Raw genomic sequence first — 24,876 nt, forward strand, 5'->3', positions numbered from 1 at the left:
TAACACCCCCTCCTTCAGAGTGTAGACACTGTACTTCCCATCTCCAGGACTCAAGTCCGGCCTGCCGGTTTCCCTGAATTCCTTCATAAATGTTACTTTGCTCACTCCAACAGCATGTCAAGCATCAAAAAACATTTGTCTCCATTCACTTCTATCAAATACGCTCATGCACGCTTGCTGGAAGTCCAAGCCCCTCGCACACAAAACCTCCTTTAACCCTCCCTCCAACCCTTCCTAGGCCGACCCCTACCCTGCCTTCCCTCCACTACAGATTTATACACTCTCAAAGTCATTCTGTTTTGTTCCATTCTCTCTACATGTCCGAACCACCTCAACAACCCATCCTCAGCCCTCTGGATAATAGTTTTGGTAATCCCACACCTTCTCCTAATTACCAAACTACGAATTCTCTGCATTATATTCACATCACACATTGCCCTCAGATATGACATCTCCACTGCCTCCCGCCTTCTCCTTGTTGCAACATTCATTACCCATGCTTCACACCCATACAAGTGTGTTGGTACAACTATACTCTCATACATTCCCCTCTTTGCTTCCACGGACATAGTTCTTTGTCTCCACAGACTCCTAAATGCACCACTCACCCTTTTATCCTCATCAATTCTGTGATTCATCTCATCCTTCATAGACCCATCTGCTGACACGTTCACTCCTAAATATCTGAATACTTCACCTCCTCCATACTCTCTCCCTCCAATCTGATATCTAATCTATTGCCACCTAATCTTTTTGTTATCCTCATAACCTTACTCTTCACTATATTCACTTTTAATTTTCTTCTTTTACATACCCTACCAAATTCATCCACAAACCTCTGCAACCTCTCTTCAGAATCTCCCAAAAGCACCGTATCAGCAAAGAGCAACTGTGACAACTCCCACTTTGTGTTTGATTCTTTATTTTTTAACTCCACACCTCTTGCCAAGACCCTAGCATTCACTTCTCTCACAACCCCATCTATAAATATATTGAACAACCATGGTGACATCACACATCCTTGTTTAAGGCCTACTTTTACTGGGAAATAATCTCCCTCTCTCTAACATACTCTAACCTGAGCCTCATTGTCCTCATAAAGACTCTTCACTGCTTTCAGTAACCTACCTCCTATACCATACACCTGCAACATCTGCCACATTGCCCCCCTATCCACCCTGTCACATGCCTTTTCCAAATCCATAAATGCCACAAAAACCTCTTTACCCTTATCTAAATACTGTTCACCTATATACTTCACTGTAAACACTTGGTCTACACACCCCCTACCTTTCCTAAAGCCTCCTTGTTCATCTGCTATCCTACTCTCTGTCTTAATCTTAATTCTTTCAATAATAACTCTACCATACACTTTACCAGGTCTACTCAACAGACTATAATTTTTGCACTCTCTTTTATCCCCTTTGCCTTTATACAAAGGAACTATGCATGCTCTCTGCCAATCCCTAGGTACCTTACCTCTCTTCCATACATTTATTAAATAATAGCACCAAACACTCCAAAACTATATCCTCTCCTGCTTTTAATATTTCTATCTTTATCCCATCAATCCCAGCTGCCTTACCCCCTTTCATTCTACCCAGTGCCTCACCAACTTCCCACACAGTCACAACTGGCTCTTCCTCACTCCTACAAGATGTTATTCCTCCTTGCCCTATACACGAAATCACAGCTTCCCTATCTTCATCATTATTTAACAATTCCTCAAAATATTCCCTCCATCTTCCTGATACCTCTAACTCTCCATTTAATAACTTTCCTCTCCTATTTTTAACTGTCAAATCCATTTGTTCCCCAGGCTTCCTCAACTTATTAATCTCACTCAAAAACTTTTTCTTATTTTCAACAAAATTTGTTGATAACATCTCACCCACGCTCTCATTTGCTCTCTTTTTACATTGCTTCACCACTCTCTTAACCTCTCTTTTTCTCTCCATATACTCTTCCCTCCTTGCATCACTTCTACTTTGCAAAAACCTCTCATATGCTAACAATTATTTTAGAGTATAATATTCATAAAAAAATTGACAGTGTTTGACTGTACTGGGTTATCCTGGGTTATATACCTAGTGTGCTTTGTGTCTGAGTTTCACTGTTAGTATCATGAAATTGTAACAAATTTGGACTCATTAAGTCATCTCTGAGCCACTTGTGCACCCTGTTTCTTGGTGGGGAAGCTGGTGGTGGAATGACAGCTCCTGGTGCTAGTGAGGCGTACTAGTACAGCAGACATACAGTCATTCCCTGAGTAGTTAATCATGATACATTGTGTGGACCCTGCTGGCCTTAGATTTTTTCAGATGTATGAATAGATGGAAGAAGACCCCAAAGAGTTGCCGTAAGGTAAAAAATATTGGCAGGTGGCAGATTTATGGGTACAAAATATGGTGTGTACTAGTATGTCGGACACAGCACCCACACCTGCGTACTAGTACGTACCTTCCCAAATTTGTCTACCAACCTTTGCAATTTTGCTTTCAATAACCTATGACCTATTTCATACACTTGCAACATCTGCCACACTGCTTCCCTATCCACCCTATCATATGCCTTTTCCAAATCTAGAAATGCAGTAAAAACTTCTTTATTCTTATCTAAATACTGTTCACTTATATGCTTCAATGTAAACACTTGGTTTATACATACTCTACCCTTCTTAAAGCCTCCTTGTTCAGCTGCAATCCTGCTCTCCATCTTATCCTTAATTCTTTTAATAATAATTCTACCATACACCTTACCAGGTATACTTGACAAGCTTATTCCCTTATAATTCTTATACTACTCTCTCTTTTGTCCCCTTTGTCTTTATATATCACAGCTTTCCTCTCTTCATCAACATTTAACATTTCATCAAAATATTCCCACCATCTTTCTGGTACCTCTGACTCTTCATCCAATAACTCTCCTCTTCTGTTTTTAATTGTCAAATCTAGCTGTTCCCTAGGCCTTCTCAACTTATTAATCTCACTCCAAAACTTTTTCTTTTTCTCAGAAACACTTGTTGGCAGCCCCTCACCCTCTCAAATACATGCACAGCTGCACATATAGCACAGTATGTACTGGGTGTTACTAGTAGTAGCAAGATGTAACTGTTATCTTACATGCTTATGAGACAGAAAAAGATACCAGTAATTCTACCAGTGTAAAACAATCAACAGGTTTCTGTTTCACACTCATTGGGCAAGACAATATTACCTCCCTGAGTCACTAGTGTCTACCACCCTATTATCTACGAAAGATAACTGTATTATCAAGAAACTGGAGAAATGGAAAAAATTAAATAAGGCATCCTGCTATCTTCAATACCTAACTAGCATATATAATAAGTACCTGCAGGAGCATGTGTTGCCTGAGGATTCTGTTCTTCTATCTGGTTCATAGCTACAGCACGAGCCTCCAACATGCGCATTCCATCCTTAGCACCTGGAGCAAGATCAGAAACGGTTCCTGCAACAGTGTCTGCAGATGCTAACATTTGTGCAGACATCATGTTCACCTTCAGGGAAAAAAAGATAAATGTTGCATGAATCACATTTTCAATAGTTTTCTACAAAACTGTATAGAATTATAGCAAAAAAATAAAACCTTAATTCTCTTACACATTATAAATGCAGTGATTTAAACTATATCAGTATTTCCTACCAATTTATTTATTTGCAAAATCAATGCACATCTTAAAAATATTACACTGTAATGATAATCAAACCTGTGTGTTATATTTAGCTTGCATAGACCTCTTGATGCGAAGAAGTTCTTTCATGGTGTCTTCATTACCATGGGCCACTTCAAAGTCTGTCCACTTGGCCCAAAATTCTGCGGTAATGCGAGGGTCACATATATGACTGCAGTAGGCATAAATTTCTCGAGCACGATCAATTTCACCCAGCTTTCTTTCCATCTCAGCAAAACGTAAGCACATCTCTCGTGCACCTTCATCAGGTAGGTCATCAATTGCCTCCTACGCATTAAAAATTAAAAAAGCATTACATTATTTATTAATTTTACTAAAACACGATGCCCTCCATCGAGCAACTTTACCAACAGGTTAAGGAAGAATTGAGGATGGCGAAGATGGAGATTCGGTGACTGACCGAGGAAAACAAGAAGATTCGTAGTAGTCCTCCTGTTTTGAATCCTCAGGTCAAGAAGGGAAACTGGTCAGTGGCTGGACAGCAGGGAACGAAGTTGACGATCAAGAAGACGAATGGAAAGGTAGAAACGATGAAGAAGAAAGAGACTGCTGTGGAAACTGTTGTGGAAACATCTAATACATTCTCAGTGCTACCCGACGAATGTGAGTCGACTACTGGTAACGTCACGACGAACGACACCAAGGAAGGTAAGAATATTGTTGTTGTTGGGGATAGCCAGGTTAGATACATGGATAGGGCATTCTGCTTGAAGGACAGGAGTAGGAGACAGAGGGTTTGCTTTCCTGGGGCTGGGATGGAGGACATTGTTAGCCGGCTTGACAACATCATGAACGGTAATGGGATCAATCCTATTATTTGCCTCAGTGCTGGAGGCAATGATGTAGGCAAGCGTAGAAGTGAGGATTTAGTTAGAAAGTTCAGGACAGCTATAGACATAATTAGGAAGAAGGGGGGGCACCCTGTTATATGTGGCATTTTGCCAAGAAGAGGTGTTGGTAATGAATGGTTGTCCAGAGCAATTGGTATTAATTGTTGGCTGGATAAACACTGTAAGGATAATGCAGTACCATTCATTGACAACTGGGACAGCTTCTATGGCCGAAATGACATGTATGCCAGGGATGGGGTTCACTTATCCAGGGCAGGTGTGGGTTTTCTTGCTAACTCAGTTGAGGGGGTTGTTAGGACTTTAAACTAGGATTAGTTAGAGGTATGGGTTAAGAAATGATAAATAATGAGTATGGATATATTGACTTATGCTCTGATATTAAGAATCTTAATAGTAACTGTCATGTCAGTGCGTCATCGAGGACTGTCTAACTTATTTCCTTTGGGGCCTTTAATCTTGTCCCCCAGGATGCAACCAACACCAGTCGACTAACACCCAGGTGAACAGGAAAAAATGCCTGGAACTAGTGCTCATATTGGTGAATTTAAGGCCAGCAAAGGTTGGTTTGAGAGATTTAAGAATTGTAGTGGCATACACACAGTGTGATAAGGCATGGCGAAGCTGAAAAATTCCAACCCCAACAAGTGTTCAATTGTGACGAAACAGGCCTGTTCTGGAAGAAAATGCCAAACAGGACCTACATTACTCAGAAGGAAAAGGCACTCCCAGGACACAAGCCTATGAAAGACAGGCTAACTTTCCTGTTTTGTTGTAATGCTAGTGGGGATTGCAAAGTGAAGCCTTTACCCATGTATCACTGTGAAAATCCCAGAGTGTTCAAGAAAAACAGTGTCTCATCACTCAACAATACTCTTCAATAAAGGTAAGTGGCATTTTAGTATTTATTTATGTATGTATTGTGCATGTCTAATTGTTTTCTGTGTAGGGAAATGCATATTTCATGTAGAAAAAAATGATTTTTTTAATACTTTTGGCTGTCTGGAACAGATTAATTGGATTTCCATTATTTCTTATGGGGAAAATTAATTCGACCAACAGCAAATTCGACTAACGGCTAGCTCTCTGGAATGGATTAATGCCGCTGGTCGAGGGTCCACTGTATATTCAAACTCAAAAACAAAAAGAAGATAAACTATTAAATGAAAACATTCTAGCATAAGCCAAAAAAAAATTTTGTTCCCACTGTATAGTGACCTTCCCTGCCATACATGACTAAAGTTCACTTAGTAGAATTTCAATTAAAGACCAAAAAAGTAGGACTCTTTCTCCATTTAATGACTAACTTTATTGGGTGCAAATTTTCAACCTAGATTAGTGATTTAATTCCTTGCATAACATCCTGACAGGCATAACCAACAAACATACACAGTGTATGGGGAGCATTACCTCAATAAGCAATCAATTTTTTGCAATATGACCAAGTGGACATAATCAACAAATGAACTGATATGGCATGTGGGGAGCACAGCCTAGATCAGCAATGATTTCCTGCACCACAATCAGGTAGGCATAACCAACAAATCAACACATATGGTGCATGAGTCGCTTGCTAGGCAGAAGGCCTACACTTGAGACTAGGTACTCGCTTCTGACCCACTGTTATTCTTGCAACTTGCAAGCCCTCATGAAAATTCACAAGAAAGCATACAAGTAGAATCTCCCCAATGTGTGGACACTGTTCTACACTTTTGGTATTTCTTCAGTTTTCTCTACAGCTGACTAAACACTTCACCTTTGACAACATAGGTGATAAATGATCCTCATTATTTTTAGGACCTAAATTAGACATTTTTTAGCCTCTGGATGCTGGAGAAAAACCATATAACAGAGTCAAACAGCTTAGCTAAATCTACTGTACAGTATACATCCTTTTGAAGAGTGAGCCGGTTATTGAAAGTGCTGGTGATACAACTCTTGTAACTTCTGGTAGAGTGAAACACAGACAAAATAAATTGTTACAAGATATGGAGCTGCATCTCAGTATGTTGACTTAGGATCAGACCCAGAACAACATGCTGACTCCTCAAACAAAGGCCTTAAGCTTATTCAAGAGGATGCATAATACATTGCTTTCAATGGTCATAAGGGATAGTTTGTAAGATTCAAGAAATATATTAATTTCTTTAACCTAGTGTTTAGTGGTGAGGGAGCAAATGCTGATGCTAATCCGTCTGCCACACCCTAAACTCCTGAAAAAAAAAAATATGGAGAAAGGTGGCTATGCATCTCAGCAAGTATTGAATGTGGATGAAACTCCACTTTACTATAAATATAAGTCATCAAGAATATCCATCTCAAGAGATGATGGGAGAGGTTCAAGAATCAAAAGTCCAACAAGCAGCTGGGGATTTCAAGCTGAAGCCACTCTAAATGTATAACTGACAACCCAAGAGTTTTAGAGAACATCAAGAAAGATGATTTCCTGGCAATCTGGCATGCAAATATGAAAGTATGGGCAACAAAGCAGCATTTACAGAGTGGTGTAAGTCTCATTTTTGCCCTGCTGTTAAAAAATATTGTGCTGACAAAAACCTTGCTCAGCCAACAACCTGCAACTTTCCAGGTCAGCCCAGTAGGGCTACATCATCCCTCTCCACTCCTTTTAAATTTCCACATACACCGGTAATCAAAATTTACGGCAAGAATTAATATTTATGAAACTTTTGTAGCTTTACATGTTGTATTAACTACAACACATAACTACATCAGCCTACTATTACATTATTATCATCATTGATTATAATAATTTTGAGACAAAATTTGGTTGGCTTATTTGGGGGATCTAATGAATGTAATCCTAGTTTTGCCAAATGTTCTTTGGCTCATTTTACATGATTTTTTTTATTACACACTATTTTTAGGAATGTAATTACAGTGGTACCTCAGTAAATGTCGGCTTTGGAATAAGCCCAACTTGGTATACGTCCTGTTTGGATGTGAAAATTTTTGCTTGGTATACAACCTTTGTTTGGAATATGACTTGCGTACTAGAACTTATAGGGGTCAAAATGAGTCAAGACACCATGCGCTACCCTTGTTTACTTCTCTCTCAAGACAAAGTCATGACTGCCCACTAGCTTAACTCTCATTGACAAAGCCTGGCAAAAGTTTCATACAGAACAATGAACTCTGCTTGGAGGAATCTGTGGCCAGAAGCAGTGGCTGAAAGAGACTTTGAGGGCTTTGAGGCTGTGTCTATAGTGGAGGATGTCTCTCTGGGCAGTTCCATGGGTCTGGATGTGAGTGATGGTGATGTGGAGGAGTTAGTGGAGGGGCACAGGGAAGAGCTGACCACTGAGGAACTGCAGGAACTTGAGAAAGAGAAGCACAAAACTAAGATGGATGCACTCTCTTCAGGCTCATGCAGCTTATTCTGGTTGACAACCTGCTGGAGTCTCTGGGACCAGAGGTTAGAGTCTTTCTGCAGGATCGTGACTTAACCACTGCATTGGAGGCAGCCAGGTTGGCTGATACCTTTGAAACTAACCGCTCCCTACTTCATTAATCAAGGAAATCTTTGCCAAATGGATGGATGTCAAAAACTTTGCAGAGAAGTACCACCCCAACAAAGCCCAAACAAGCCATAATAGCATTGTCTGGAATGACCAGACAATGTCACATTTCCGAAACATCATGAGGAGATGGCAGAAGCAAAGTTCTTTGGACAGATTTTTAGTAAAAGTCAAACCTTGTGAGCTTCAACTAGGTCCAAATAGGGAAAAGAGACAGAAAAGTGAAGGGGACTCTCCTTCCAAACAATAACATTTCCTCCTCCTCCCTTCTCAGCACTATCCTAGTAGGCACTCGACTCTTTTCAGCAAAGTAAAGAAAGGTTAAATTTGCATTTATTTCATCTAATTCTTTTGTATTTATGTATGTATTTTAGTATTAAGTAGCATTTAAATTACATATTTTAAGCAGTGTTTAAATTATTTCATACAACCCAACACTTTGACTATCAACATTTTTAATTATGCATACAATAAGCACAATGAACCATGTATAACAATGCTGTATTTGGAAGAGATTTGCATTTATCACTAAAAAGGATAATCTTTAAATATTACAGATATAAATGCCAATATTTAAGCCATTCCTCACCTGATAAATTTCTCTTGTTTTTGTAACACCATAAATCTGTTGAGCATGCTGAAGGTAAATGTTGTATATGGCCAGTTTTTCTTCAGGTGGTACAGCTTTGGTAGCACGGCTGTATACCTGCATTGCATGTCTTGCTAGACCATATTCTTCCTCCATCTTGGCATATAAGAGATACAGATTTCTAGCATAGCTTGGAGGACATTTTTCGAGACACTGCAAAACATTCAAAATAATTAACTCCTCGAAGATACCAATATATATATTTACATTAAAAACAAGTTAAATTTTAATGTAGGAAATGCAAGCTTTAAAAGAATACTGGGAACCACTACGTACTAAATCAAAAAAATTTTTCACAAAGAATATCCTTTATTTTTCTTTCTAGTAATTTGAATGCTAATTTGAATAAAATAAATTACTTTGATATAACAGTTGAAGACAATCATGATTATGAGCTTTTAAGCATTAACAATTAATTAAACATGTTGCTCCTCACCTGTTCAAAAAGATCTCGAGCACGTTCTATCTTGGTTCCCTTGTAACGTTCAAGAAACTTAGTGAGGTAAGTGTTCCAAATATCATATACATAAGGCCATTTAAACAAGGAGATGCCCTTTTCATATGCTTTGAATGCTTCTTCAAAGTAGTTGTTTTCCTAAAAGAATAAGAGAGAAGTATAAGTTTTCCACTAAATAATCAAATACAATGCATAAAATATAGGTAGTAGGTTGGTAGACAGCAGCCGCCCAGGGAGGTACTACCGTCCTGCCAACTGAGTGCAAAACGGAAACCTGTAATTGTTTTACGTGATGGTAGGATTGCCGGTGTCTTTTTTCTGAGGTACTACCGTCCTGCCAACTTAGTGTAAAACGGAAACCTGTAATTGTTTTACGTGATGGTAGGATTGCCGGTGTCATTTTTCTGTCTCATAAACATGCAAGATTTCAGGTACATCTTGCTACTTCTACTTACACTTAGGTCACACTATACATACATGTACAAGCATATATATATACACACCCCTCTGGTTTTTTTCTATTTTCTTTCTAGTTCTTGTTCTTATTTATTTCCTCTTATTTTCATGGGGAAGTGGAACAGAATTCTTCCTTTGTAAGCCATGTGTGTTGCAGGAGGCGACTAAAATGCCGGGAGCAAGGGGCTAGTAACCCCTTTCCCTGTATAGATTACTAATTTTAAAAAGAGAAGCTTTTGTTTTTCTTTTTGGGCCACCCTGCCTTGGTGGGAAAAGGCAGGCTGAATTACCTGCTGTAAATATAAAAAGAATTAGGTAACACACAAAATTTGGGTAGTACCTTTCATAAAATATTTCAATCTGCTTGTAAAAGGACATGAGTGGTGCAGCCTTCCATTGCAATTGCATCTGATCACCAATAGTGGAGCTTAGGCTTTCTTAATTAACTTATTAATCTCACTCCAAATCTTTTTCTTATTCTCAGCAAAATTTGTTGATAACAACTCACCCACTCTCTCATTTGCTCTCCTTTTACATTCCTTAACCTCTCTTTTGCTCTCCATGTACTCCTCCCTCCTTGCATCACTTCTGCTTTGTAAAAACCTCATATGCTAACTTTTTCTCTCTTACTACTCTCCACAGATATTCATGTTTTACAATTTATTGATACCAAATTATGATTTTATCATTTTTTTTATTTTTGTTTTTAGTGTTTAACATTATATACACTACTTATATCAAAATGTGTTTCAAGTTTTTTTTTGTACTTCAGACAAGGGGAAATGCATAGCTCAATATTGCTCCACATAGAATATAGAGCATAAATTAGAGGAAATAATTGCTTTTTCTATTTTTTTTACTGCTTTAGTCTTCTAACACTATGTACAAGAAAAACCTATGACATTACAATTGTTTCAAGGTGTAACACTTCTCAAAACTTGGAAATAAGTCTCACTGTCTGACTATATTGGATATTCCTAGGTTAATAATTTGCTATTTGGAGGGACATCTGAACTGGTGTATCAGCATATTAAAAGGAAAAAAAAAAAAAGGCTTTGGCGAATATCTTGAGTTACATAAATATAAATTTTTGTGTCTATGGAAATTACACAAGGTTTATGTAAAATCTCTGTCTTCCAGACCACTCTAAAACACATATTTACAAAGAAATTTTACAATATTATGATTGTTTCAAGGTATAATACTCATGGAAACATGAGTACGGCATATTGTTTAACTATACATATTGGGTTATCCTAGGGTCCAAGGCCCAAATCTGAAGTGGTGCCCCAGTGTCCAAGAATTTAAAAAAAAAAAAATTGTTATTTTTTCTTATGAAATGGTAGAGAATCTTTTTGTGAAGGTAATAAAACAAAAAGTACGAAATTTGATGGAAAATTGACGAAATTATGCTCTCGCGAATTTTGATGTGTCAGCGATATTTACGAATCGGCGATTTTGCCGACTTTGACTCCCATTTTAGGCCAATTACATTAGTCCAGTCAACCAAATTCTTAGCTATTTCACTAGTATTACTTCTATTCTATCGATTGAGCACAAGAAATCGCCAAGTCAACTGTTTCAACTACAAATTAAAGTGATCGGAAATTGTTAATTTGGCCAATTTAACACAAAGTTCAAAATATTCCAATTTCAAAATAGGGTCCAGAATAAACAATGTAGGTATTCCTGGAACTAAACTAACATTTCCCCTGTTCATTAGTTATGTTTTGAGGCTTTACAAATAAATTCCATTTTGATTTTTTATTCACATAATGAATTTTTATTCACACCAAAAAATAGAAGATTTACTGTTATGCAATACTGTAATAATTGTATAAATATCATCACCATATTTGTGAATGCATATTAGACCCACCAGCTGGCGTGTATTAGACGTGTGAGGTCGTTTGTTTACTCTTGAATATCGGCAAAAATTTAACATTTCTACTACTTTGAGCTCAGTTTCAAGCCATTTCCAGTGCTAAAACCAATCAAAATCATCTCTATTTCTGTAATATGTCTTCCATTCTATCAAATGAGACCAAGAAATCGCAAATAGAACTATAAAAATCATATGAAAAAACACTGCAAAGTTGCTGTTTTAATCGAAAAATCATGATTTCAGTTTTTTTCTCTCATTATACACAGCGTGCTGCAGGATCTGTTTTATGTGGTGCACACATACCACATAGATGTATTCTCTCATATCTAGGCCCAAATGTACCACTCACAGTTTATCAGAGTGAGCTGAGCTCATGACGTAGATCTACGGTTTGGACCCTGAACGTAAAGCCGTAGATCTACGGGACAGACCCTCAAAGGGTTAAATCTACATAGTGTGCTTATTGGCTGAATTCTACTGGTAGTATCATGAAATTGTAATTAATTTGGATTTAATAAAGCATCTTCCTGGCAGTTCCAGACTCTATTTGCTGATAAGGAAGCTGATGGTGAAACAACAGATCCTGGTTTCATTGTTTACTTATGACCCCTCAAGGAAGGTTCCTTGATGTTGGTGAGGGGCTCTTGATTTAGGAAATTGGATCTGTGGTCCAGTTCCCCGAATTAAGCCTGAATGCCTTCCACATCCCCCCCCCTCAGGCGCTGTATAATCCTCCGGGTTTAGCACTTCCCCTTGATTATAATAATAATAATGTTTACTTATGAGCTAGTTAGGTAGCATTACTGCATGATGCACTGCATGGGCCCACTTTGTCTTAGATTTTTTTTGAAGTGGTGTGGAAGTTGTATGAAACCCAGACAGTTGAGCTGAGGCCAAAAATATTGGCAGATAGAATATCTGAAGGCATGAAAAATTGTGCCATACTAGTATATCAGACACACAGTCATCACCTGAATACTAGTATGTTGCACACAGTTAAAAGATTAAATATATGTAATCTTCCATTTAAAATAGAAAAAATGAAAATGAATCATAACCATACTGATTGCCATTTTTTATGGCTTACAGAAAAGTTAACACAGAAAAAAGAACAAAAAGGCACAATATTGTGACTGGAACAATACACAAATAACCTACACATAGGAGAATGAAACTTATTATGATATTTTTGTCGAACTTGAACTACTAACCCTTTCTTACTGTTGCAATTTGTTTAGGTTCAAACAACAGACTGAATTTAAGGTAGTAGGTTGGTAGACAGCAACCACCCAATGATGTACTACCGTCCTGCCAAGTGAGTGTGAAACGAAAGCCTGTAATTGTTTTACATGATGGTAGGATTGCTGGTGCCCATTTTTCTGTCTCATGAACATGCAAGGTTTCAGGTATGTCTTGCTACTTCTACTTACACTTAGGTCACACTACACATACATGTACAAGCATATATATACACACCCCTCTGGGTTTTCTTCTATTTTCTTACTAGTTCTTGTTCTTGTTTATATCCTCTTATCTCCATGGTGGAAGTGGAACAGAATTCTTCCTCCGTAAGCTATGCGTGTTGTAAGAGGAGACTAAAATGCCAGGAGCAAGGGGCTAGTAACCCCTTCTCCTGTATAAATTACTAAATTTAAAAAGAGAAACTTTTGTTTTTCTTTTTGGGCCACCCTGCCTTGGTGGGATATGGCTGGTTTGTTGAAAAAAAAAAAAAAAAAAAAAGACTGAATGGACTATAAGAGTATTGAGTTCCTATATGTTTGGTACAATTTTGTAGGAAGTCTAGCTTTTATGATGCTAATGTGTACTTTACTGAGATTATGTTGGCTGATTAACCTTAACAACAACCAATTTGGCCCAGCAGGCCTATGTAAGCCTTACACTCATCAAATACTTCAAATGACAACTAACAAAATGTAAGTTATACAGACTTATTTCTACCTAGTTCAATGGTAAAATACACAAAAATTAACTAACAAATTTGAAGGTGTCTGAAGCATAACCCTAGTTATGCTTTACATCACATGCAATTTTCAGGAACATAATCTGTGCATTGCAAATGATTATAATATATGTAGATTTGCTTTATATGACTTCAATATTATGTGATGCATACTTTGTTTCTAGCGCTAATTCTGTATATGCGATATACATTTGCTATGTGATCAATATGGTTTGCAACATGTAATAAAGATTCTTACTATGTTGAATTAAGTGTTCATGGCCTAATTGAGCTTACTGCAATTGTTATGAGCCAGGAATATATCTACAGCATAAAAAGGGGCACCTATATATTAAAATGATAAGCAACTAGAGCACTGAAAAAATACACAACCATCTAGTATTGAAAAAGTGAAACCAAAAAGCCATGGTACAAGAAAATAATTAGCACTGCAGTCTTTAAAGTGGTGTTTTGTTCCTTTCCAATGCATTGGGTCTATAGGTGATTATTCTGTTTGTGGAGGCATTGCACCTCCCCCCACCCACACTGCCATCCACACCAACAGTTGCCTTCTAGAAGCATTCCATGTGGTAGTGACTGTGTTTCTCAAATGATTTTGCATCTCATCTCATTTTGTCTCAGGATATTAATCATGGCACATATAAGAAATACTAGTGATACTGAGGTGCCAGAGAAGCAAAAATACATGTAAAACTGTAATGTTACTGAATGTGTGGATTGAGGAGAAAAATAGGAGAGGTGCCAGACCAAACTTAATGCTCAGATTACTATATACAGTACAAAGCTATATCTACTATAAAACTGTGTAATAAGTAGGGAAAGCTTTTACAGTAATATATGTTTACTAATGAACTGTTAAGAAGTTTTAAAATATTTTTATTTTTTATTATCACACTGGCCGATTCCCACCAAGGCAGGGTGGCCCGAAAAAGAAAAACTTTCACCATCATTCACTCCATCACTGTCTTGCCAGAAGGGTGCTTTACACTACAGCTTTTAAACTGCAACATTAACACCCCTCCTTCAGAGTGCAGGCACTGTACTTCCCATCTCCAGGACTCAAGTCCGGCCTGCCGGTTTCCCTGAATCCCTTCATAAATGTTACTTTGCTCAAACTCCAACAGCACGTCAAGTATTAAAAACCATTTGTCTCCATTCACTCCTATCAAACACGCTCATGCATGCCTGCTGGAAGTCCAAGCCCCTCGCACACAAAACCTCCTTTACCTCCTCCCTCCAACCTTTCCTAGGCCGACCCCTACCCCGCCTTCCTTCCACTACAGACTGATACACTCTTGAAGTCATTCTGTTTCGCTCCATTCTCTCTACATGTCCGAACCACCTCAACAACCCTTCCTCAGCCCTCTGGACAACAGTTTTGGTAATCCTGCACCTCCTCCTAACTTCCAAACAACGAATTCTCTGCATTATATTCACACCACACATTGCCCTCAGACATGACATCTCCACTGCCTCCAGCCTTCTCCTCGCTGCAACATTCATCACCCACGCTTCACACCCATATAAGAGCGTTGGTAAAACTATACTCTCATACATTCCCCTCTTTGCCTCCAAGGACAAAGTTCTTTGTTTCCACAGACTCCTAAGTGCACCACTCACTCTTTTTCCCTCAACAATTCTATGATTCACCTCATCTTTCATAGACCCATCCGCTGACACGTCCACTCCCAAATATCTGAATACATTCACCTCCTCCATACTCTCTCCCTCCAATCTGATATCCAATCTTTCATCACCTAATCTTTTTGTTATCCTCATAACCTTACTCTTTCCTGTATTCACCTTTAATTTTCTTCTTTTGCACACCCTACCAAATTCATCCACCAATCTCTGCAACTTCTCTTCAGAATCTCCCAAGAGCACAGTGTCATCAGCAAAGAGCAGCTGTGACAACTCCCACTTTGTGTGTGATTCTTTATCTTTTAACTCCACGCCTCTTGCCAAGACCCTCACATTTACTTCTCTTACAACCCCATCTATAAATATATTAAACAACCACGGTGACATCACACATCCTTGTCTAAGGCCTACTTTTACTGGGAAAAAATTTCCCTCTTTCCTACATACTCTAACTTGAGCCTCACTATCCTCGTAAAAACTCTTCACTGCTTTCAGTAACTTACCTCCTACACCATACACTTGCAACATCTGCCACATTGCCCCCCTATCCACCCTGTCATACGCCTTTTCCAAATCCATAAATGCCACAAAGACCTCTTTAGCCTTATCTAAATACTGTTCACTTATATGTTTCACTGTAAACACCTGGTCCACACACCCCCTACCTTTCCTAAAGCCTCCTTGTTCATCTGCTATCCTATTCTCCGTCTTACTCTTAATTCTTTCAATTATAACTCTACCATACACTTTACCAGGTATACTCAACAGACTTATCCCCCTATAATTTTTGCACTCTCTTTTATCCCCTTTGCCTTTATACAAAGGAACTATGCATGCTCTCTGCCAATCCCTAGGTACCTTACCCTCTTCCATACATTTATTAAATAATTGCACCAACCACTCCAAAACTATATCCCCACCTGCTTTTAACATTTCTATCTTTATCCCATCAATCCCGGCTGCCTTACCCCCTTTCATTTTACCTACTGCCTCACGAACTTCCCCCACACTCACAACTGGCTCTTCCTCACTCCTACAAGATGTTATTCCTCCTTGCCCTATACACGAAATCACAGCTTCCCTATCTTCATCAACATTTAACAATTCCTCAAAATATTCCCTCCATCTTCCCGATGCCCTCTGAATGTCACATACAAGGCTATAAATTATTCCACACTGACAGGGTCAACAGGAAAGGTGGTGGAGTAGCGATGTATGTCAGAGACAATTTAAATTGTTGTGTTAGACAAGATATTAAATTAGAAGCGTCAGCCACTGAATCTGTTTGGTTACAGCTTCTCGAGGGCAGAGAAAAACTAATTTTGGGTGTGATTTACAGGGCCCCAAATCTTGATAGGGAGTGCAGTAAACTTCTATGGGACGAAATTCGTAAGGCATCTACATACGAAAATGTTGTGCTAATGGGAGATTTCAACTATAGACAGATTGACTGGAGCAATTTGACAGGAAATTTAGAGTCGGGTGACTTTCTTGATACGATCCAGGATTGTTTTTTAAAACAGTTTGTGACAGAGCCAACTAGGGGAAATAACCTCCTTGACTTGGTTCTTGCCAGTAGGGAAACACTAATTAATAATCTTGAGGTTAATGATGAGCTTGGGGAGAGTGATCACAAATCACTCAGTTTTAACATATCATGGAATTCCCCTAATAATGGCAATCAAGTCTCCGTCCCTGACTTTCGCTTGGCTGATTTCATAGGACTGAAAAATTACTTAGGTGGGCTGAACTGGAATGACCTGACTAGGGGTCAGGTAGGTGGTGATGGTTGCCGATATGATGCTTTCCAGGGCATAGTTCTAGCTGCTCAGTCAAATTATGTTCCAAATAGGGAAATCAGATCAAACAAAAATGATCCTAAATGGATGAACAATAGATTAAAATATCTGATTGGTCAAAAGAGAGGCATATATAGGCAAATCAAAAGAGGAGAGGGGCAATTAAGAAATCGATATATTCAGTTAAAGAGAGAAATAAAAAAGGGAATTAGAAAAGCAAAAAGAGATTATGAGGTTAAAGTTGCAAGAGAATCGAAGACTAACCCAAAAGGATTCTTTCAGGTATACAGAAGTAAGATCAGGGACAAGATAGGCCCACTCAAAAGTTCCTCGGGTCAGCTCACTGACAGTGATAAGGAAATGTGTAGAATTTTTAACACATACTTCCTCTCAGTTTTTACACAGGAGGATACCAGCGATATTCCAGTAATGATAAATTATGTAGAACAGGACGATAATAAACTGTGCACGATTAGGGTCACAAGTGACATGGTCCTTAGGCAAATAGATAAATTAAAACCTAACAAATCCCCAGGCCCTGATGAACTGTATGCAAGGGTTCTAAAGGAATGTAAAGAGGAGCTTAGCACACCTTTGGCTAATCTTTTCAACATATCACTACAAACTGGCATGGTGCCAGATAAGTGGAAAATGGCAAATGTGATACCTATTTTCAAAACAGGTGACAGGTCCTTAGCTTCGAACTATAGACCAATAAGCCTAACCTCCATAGTGGGAAAATTTATGGAATCAATAATTGCCGAGGCAGTTCGTAGCCACCTTGAAAAGCATAAATTAATCAACGAATCTCAGCATGGTTTTACAAAGGGGCGTTCCTGCCTTACGAATTTATTAACTTTTTTCACTAAGGTATTTGAGGAGGTAGATCATGGTAATGAATATGATATTGTGTATATGGACTTCAGTAAGGCTTTTGACAGGGTCCCACATCAGAGACTATTGAGGAAAATTAAAGCACATGGAATAGGAGGAGAAATTTTTTCCTGGATAGAGGCATGGTTGACAAATAGGCAGCAGAGAGTTTGCATAAATGGGGAGAAATCAGAGTGGGGAAGCGTCACGAGCGGTGTTCCACAGGGGTCAGTGTTGGGCCCCCTGCTGTTCACAATCTACATAAACGACATAGATGAGGGCATAAAGAGCGACATCGGCAAGTTTGCCGATGACACCAAAATAGGCCGTCGAATTCATTCTGACGAGGACATTCGAGCACTCCAGGAAGATTTGAATAGACTGATGCAGTGGTCGGAGAAGTGGCAGATGCAGTTTAATATAGACAAATGCAAAGTTCTAAATGTTGGACAGGACAATAACCATGCCACATATAAACTAAATAATGTAGATCTTAATATTACGGATTGCGAAAAAGATTTAGGAGTTCTGGTTAGCAGTAATCTGAAACCAAGACAACAGTGCATAAGTGTTCGCAATAAAGCTAATAGAATCCTTGGCTTCATATCAAGAAGCATAAATAATAGGAGTCCTCAGGTTGTTCTTCAACTCTATACATCCTTGGTTAGGCCTCATTTAGATTATGCTGCACAGTTTTGGTCACCGTATTACAGAATGGATATAAATTCTCTGGAAAATGTACAAAGGAGGATGACAAAGATGATCCCATGTATCAGAAACCTTCCCTATGAGGATAGACTAAGGGCCCTGAAACTGCACTCTCTAGAAAGACGTAGAATCAGGGGGGATATGATTGAGGTTTATAAGTGGAAGACAGGAATAAATAAAGGGGATGTAAATAGTGTGCTGAAAATATCTAGCCTAGACAGGACTCGCAGCAATGGTTTTAAGTTGGAAAAATTCAGATTCAGGAGGGATATAGGAAAGTACTGGTTTGGTAATAGAGTTGTGGATGAGTGGAACAAACTCCCAAGTACCGTTATAGAGGCCAGAACGTTGTGTAGCTTTAAAAATAGGTTGGATAAATACATGAGTAGATGTGGGTGGGTGTGAGTTAGACCTGATAGCTTGTGCTAACAGGTCGGTTGCCGTGTTCCTCCCTTAACTCAATGTGACCTGACCTGACTAGGTTGGGTGCATTGGCTTAAGCCGGTAGGGACTTGGACCTGCCTCGCATGGGCCAGTAGGCCTTCTGCAGTGTTCCTTCGTTCTTATGTTCTTATGTTCTAATACCTCTAACTCTCCATTTAATAACTCTCCTCTCCTATTTTTAACTGACAAATCCATTTGTTCTCTAGGCTTTCTTAACTTGTTAATCTCACTCCAAAACTTTTTCTTATTTTCAACAAAATTTGTTGATAACATCTCACCCACTCTCTCATTTGCTCTCTTTTTACATTGTTTCACCACTCTCTTAACCTCTCTCTTTTTCTCCATATACTCTTCCCTCCTTGCATCACTTCTACTTTGTAAAAACTTCTCATATGCTAACTTTTTCTCCCTTACTACTCTCTTTACATCATCATTCCACCAATCGCTCCTCTTCCCTCCTGCACCCACTTTCCTGTAACCACAAACTTCTGCTGAACACTCTAACACTACATTTTTAAACCTACCCCATACCTCTTCGACCCCATTGCCTATGCTCTCAATAGCCCATCTATCCTCCAATAGCTGTTTATATCTTACCCCTAACTGCCTCCTCTTTTAGTTTATAAACCTTCACCTCTCTCTTCCCTGATGCTTCTATTCTCCTTGTATCCCATCTACCTTTTACTCTCAGTGTAGCTACAACTAGAAAGTGATCTGATATATCTGTGGCCCCTCTATAAACATGTACATCCTGAAGTCTACTCAACAGTCTTTTATCTATCAATACATAATCCAACAAACTACTGTCATTTCGCCCTACACCATAAAATTTAGTGGTGAAATTGTGTCAGTTAATCGTTTTGCTACGGGAAATTTCCCTTCTGGCTTTGTGCAAGTGATTTCCAAGAACTGTAACAGTCCTGAGCAATTGTTTAATGCTGAAGAGACAGGGCTATGATTGAATAATATGCCATCAAGAACATATGTTAGCAATCAAGAAAAATGTGCTAACAACTTAGCTTCCACAAAAACCATCGCCATCCAGCTCAGCAATAAAGTGCTACATCAACCCTTGTCATACATACTTCCAAGTCAACAAACAACCTCAACTATGCTGTAAGGCAAGATAAAAATTCATTATTTTTGGTGTATTAGTAAGCTTTAATATTTTTTTTGGCATTCTGGAGATCACTGGAATATAACCCTATTTTTCCCATGTTTTTCAGATAAGTTAGCTCAAATTTAGGTTATAAACTAATTTTTAGGAGTGTAACACTAGCTCTAATTGGTATTCTCCTGTTCTACTTTTGTTTTAATATGAAATTTCAAGATATTTTTACTGAGCTTGATAAATTAATCATTGCATATAGGGTACTATAAAAGAAGCAGAATTTGAGTAAAGTTTCTAAGAAAGCTCTAAAAAAGTAAATATAATAAATGAATGCATTTTTGTAAAAAATTATCCAAAGAATTACATACCTGTAAGAACATTCCATAATTTATAATAATTTGTGGAGTAGCAATTCTCAAGTCAATGATTCTATCATATACAGCTTTACAAGACTTGAAAGTACCCAGACACTCCTCCAAGTCAGCATACATTGACCACAGCTTAAGGGACTTGTAAACCCGCCTCTGCACAGGCTCTGACTCATCATTATAAGCAACTTTGTGAGGCGGCGGTGCTGTTGCACGTTTCATAAGCTTTAAAGCCTCTTCTTCATTGCTGAAATGTAGATATAAATTCCAGGTTTAATGAAGCAATGATTACTTAAGACAGAAAAATGTAATGCCAAAAGGAACAAAAGATATGAGAAATGGTATTATAATAATTAAGTGAAAGAAAAGTACTGTTTAAAACTAATTTTGGTGAAATTTAAAAAAAAAAAAAAAAAAAAAAAATTATCAAACATATAAGAAAATTTCAGTGAATGTCAGACATGCTTATAAAGTAAATTATAACCAAAGCATGTAAACAAACACACAATTACACATCAGACAACCCCCCCCCCCAAAAAAAAAAAAATCTTATTTGGGTATATTAGAGAATAATTATGTTAAAAATAACAACTGCTCTTCCTTAACCAAATGTTGTATGAGGCCCTCATTGCCAAGGTGACCGATTTTTGCCAATAGGTATGAGCCCTCCACACATGTACCAATGATCATATACAAATTATCAATGCATGTGCAAAATTAATTAAATAAAAATTTGATATTCATAACCAAAATCCAAAACTAGATACATCTACATTTCACGAATTCTTCCCAAAATAATGTGAACTCACCACATGTGAACTTGTAATGATGACATTACAATGTTCCAAAGTTCTGCTGATGAGGATGATAGCTAACTAATGGTGTTTTTCTCTACTGCCTGTCCTCATTCCACTTACCAAGTTGAGTTACCATCCTTGCAATACACTGTACTAGTAATATGAATAACTTAAACTATCTTAGCATTACCTTGACCAATGGATGCTACAATGACTCTGACCTCCTCCTCAACACTTTGAACTACTGGATCATTGATACAGTATATAAACCTCTGACCACTGAGGCATATGAATCACTACAAGAAAGCACACGAAACAATTCCACCTTTCAGCCATCTTCATTGGACACTGCCTCTTAGGAGTAGACGTTTAACTCTCCTTCTATTCTTATATGCACGAGGCATGATAGAGTAATATAAAAGGATAGCCGACATATGGTAGTCACTATACAAGGAGAGGAGATGTACGGTAGTCATTATCCAAGGACAGAGGATGTAAGGTAGTCACTATCCAAGGATAGCAAATGTAAGGTGGTCACATGTTCCTGCTTAACAGATGAATGCATTTGCTATGGACAAAAGATTAAAACAATGTGGGGTAGTGCAGAACACTGCAAGTTGTTTATTTCAACTCTCTGTTCACACTCCTGATGATAATCTACAAGCGAAAAGGCAAAACAAATTTTTTTGGTTATACTGTAATCCATCCTCCTCTTCAGGTCAGAATATTACAATATACTGTATCTTACGTATTTTCTCCTAACCTACTTTATGACCACACACCAATCTTCAATCTTATCAGTCATCCTCCATTTCTAATATACATTTTTGTTTTTAACATGTTGGCCGTTTCCCATAGAGGTAGGGTGGCCCAAAAAGAAAGAAAAACCCCCAAAAAAGAAAAAACTTTCATCATCATTCAACACTTTCACCATCACTCATACATAATCACTGTCTCTGCAGAGGCGCTCAGATACGACAGTTTAGATGTCCCTCCAAACTGCCAATATCCCAAACCCCTCCTTTAAAGTGCAGGGATTGTACTTTCCCATTTTCTAACATTTACTGCTTAAAAATACTGCCAACTGGCCAGGCAGCTTACTCACTGGCCTGGAGTTTTAGAACTCACTTGCTATGGGTTGAAACCCATTCCATGTTTTTTTGTGATAGTCATATTATGTATGAAGAAAACTCATTAATAAATAATTACTGAATATAAAAAGATACAGTTAAAGAAAAGCACTCACTCATGTCTGATTTCCATCTCTGCCCACTCACACCAAACACTGGCTAGATCATCCACCTTCACATATGCAACTTCGGTAGCACGCTGGAATATGATTCGTGCATCTATAATTTGGTTGTTTTCCTCATAGAACCTGGCAAAGTTAACCCAAAGTGAAAACAGCTTTCCTGTAGCCTGTTTCGGGTCAATTGTTTTTACAGCTTCCATGTACGTAGCAACAATCTGTGAAAGGGAAATAAAAACATATAATTTTTCTTTGTAAAAATATGGAACAAGATTAACAAAATAAAGAGTACTGTATTACCATTCACACTTTAAAAGAAAATACAGTGGGACATTGGTACTCGAATAATTTGGTATTCGAACGCTTTGTCTGGTAAAAAAAAAATTGCTCGGTAGTTGACCGTTTGCTTGGCACTCGACCAAACACACGTTCTGCCAGAACTTCGCTGTAAATTATTTTGTTTCATCACATTTTTTGGTGTTTTTTTTATTATTTGTATAAATAAGTCACCATGGGGCTTAAGAAGATTAGTGATAACAGCCAACAAAAAAGAAAATTGGTTGGGAAAATTCTTTTAGTACTCGAACAGACTGGCACTCAAACATCCTCCTGGAACAAATTAAGTTCGAGTGCCAAGGTTCCACTGTAAATGTTTAAGAGCTACTACAGGGAAATAAAGGGTGTCCCTTTGTCTCCATTATGGTTCATTACCTTGCTACACTTGTACATTAGAAGCTTTAATTAATGCTGTTTTTTCTCTGCCATACAGTCCTTTTCGTGAACATGGCACCAACTTTTTCTTCCACAAACGTGGTTTTTCACTGATGTAAATCTTAGTAATTGTTCTGAGTTATTACAATATTTAAATAACTGTGCATTGAAAATCTGGCATTTTCATAATACAAAAAAAAAAAAAAAATATATATATCCTCTACAAAGTAGTTAAGAGTTTTTACAAGGATAATGAGGCTATGGTTAGCGTATGTAGGGGAGAGGAAGAGTATTTTCCAGTAAAAGTAGGCCTTAGACAAAAATGCTTGATGTTACCTTGGTTGTTAAATATATTTATAGATGGAGTTGTAAGAGAAGTGAATACAGGGGTGTTGAGAAGAGGTGCATGATTGGAAGATTAAAGAAACTAACACAAAGTGTGAGTTGTCACAGTTGTTTTTTGCTGCTGACACTGTGCTTTTGGGAGATTCTGAAGAGAAGTTGCAAAGGATGGTAGAAAAATATGGGAGGGTATGTAAAAGAAGGAAACTAAAAGTAAATACTGTATAGGAAAGAGCAAGGTGATGAAGGTAACAAAAAGATTTAGGTAATGAAAAATTGGATATCAGATTGGAGGGAGGGAGAATGGAGGAAGTGAAAGTGTTCAGATATTTGGGAGTGAACTTGCCAGCAGATGGGTCTATGAAAGCAAGGTGAATCACAGAACTGACAAGAGGAAAATGAAGGCAAAAAGGGGAAATATATGAGTATAGTAGTCCCAACACTTATATAAGTTTGTAGCATGGGTTGTGAATGTTGCAGCAAGGAGGGGGCTGGAGGCAGTGGAGATGTCGTGTTTAAGCACAATGTGTGGTGTGACTATTATGTAGAGAATTCATAGCCTGGAGATTAGGAGGTATGGGGCTACTAAAAGTTTTATCCAGAGGGTAGGGCAGGGGTTGTCGAGGTGGTTTGGACATTTAGAGGAAGGTACAAAATAGGATGACTTGGAGGGAGTATAACTCTGTAGTGGAGGGAAGGCAGGGTAAAGGCCATCCTAGGAAAGGATAGAAGGGTAAAGGAGGTTTTGTATGTGAGGGGCTTAGACATCCAGCAAGCATATGTGAGTGTGTTAAATAGTGTGTGGGAGCAAGTGGTTTTTATCACTTCTTGTGCTACTGGACTTTGAGTAAGGTAACAATTATAAGGAAATTCAGGAAAACAGGTTAGCCAGACTTGAATCCTGGAGGTGGGAAGTACAGAAGTCAGTAATTTGGCCAGTTTTACACAAAATTAAAAAAAGTCCTATTTAAAAATAGTCCAAAATAAATAATGTAGATATTCAGGCAATAAAGCAACATTTCCTCTGTTAAATAATCATGTTTTCAAGCTTCTCCTATACAGTAGTACCTCGAGTTACAAACTTGATTCATTCCAGAAGGCTGTTCGAGTGCCGTTACCGAACGAATTTGTTCCCATAAGGAATAATATAAATTAGATTAGTCCATTTCAGACCTCCAAAATACACTTACAAAACCACTTACAAAAATACACTTACATAATTGTTCAAGTAGAGAGCTGTTCAAAACTCGAGATACCACTGTATTACACTTGCCCTCCATTTTGAATTCATCATTACAAAAAATTTATG

At 38.1% G+C, this 24,876-nt stretch overlaps 1 protein-coding gene across 1 annotated transcript in view; it reads right to left on the reverse strand.

Annotated features, from left to right (window-relative positions):
- Positions 1-24,876, reverse strand: part of fand (Pre-mRNA-splicing factor SYF1 fand) — a 54,091-nt gene that overhangs the window by 5,616 nt on the left and 23,599 nt on the right. Inside the window, exons 9-14 of the mRNA XM_053785781.1 lie at positions 22,512-22,732; positions 20,469-20,715; positions 9,182-9,340; positions 8,686-8,898; positions 3,728-3,979; positions 3,352-3,517 (exon numbers count right to left, since the gene is read on the reverse strand). Coding sequence (XP_053641756.1) covers positions 3,352-3,517; positions 3,728-3,979; positions 8,686-8,898; positions 9,182-9,340; positions 20,469-20,715; positions 22,512-22,732 — 1,258 coding nt within the window. The remainder of the gene's footprint in view (positions 1-3,351; positions 3,518-3,727; positions 3,980-8,685; positions 8,899-9,181; positions 9,341-20,468; positions 20,716-22,511; positions 22,733-24,876) is intronic.

Source organism: Cherax quadricarinatus, chromosome 14 (genome assembly GCF_038502225.1).
Source record: "Cherax quadricarinatus isolate ZL_2023a chromosome 14, ASM3850222v1, whole genome shotgun sequence".
NCBI lineage: Eukaryota > Metazoa > Arthropoda > Malacostraca > Decapoda > Parastacidae > Cherax > Cherax quadricarinatus.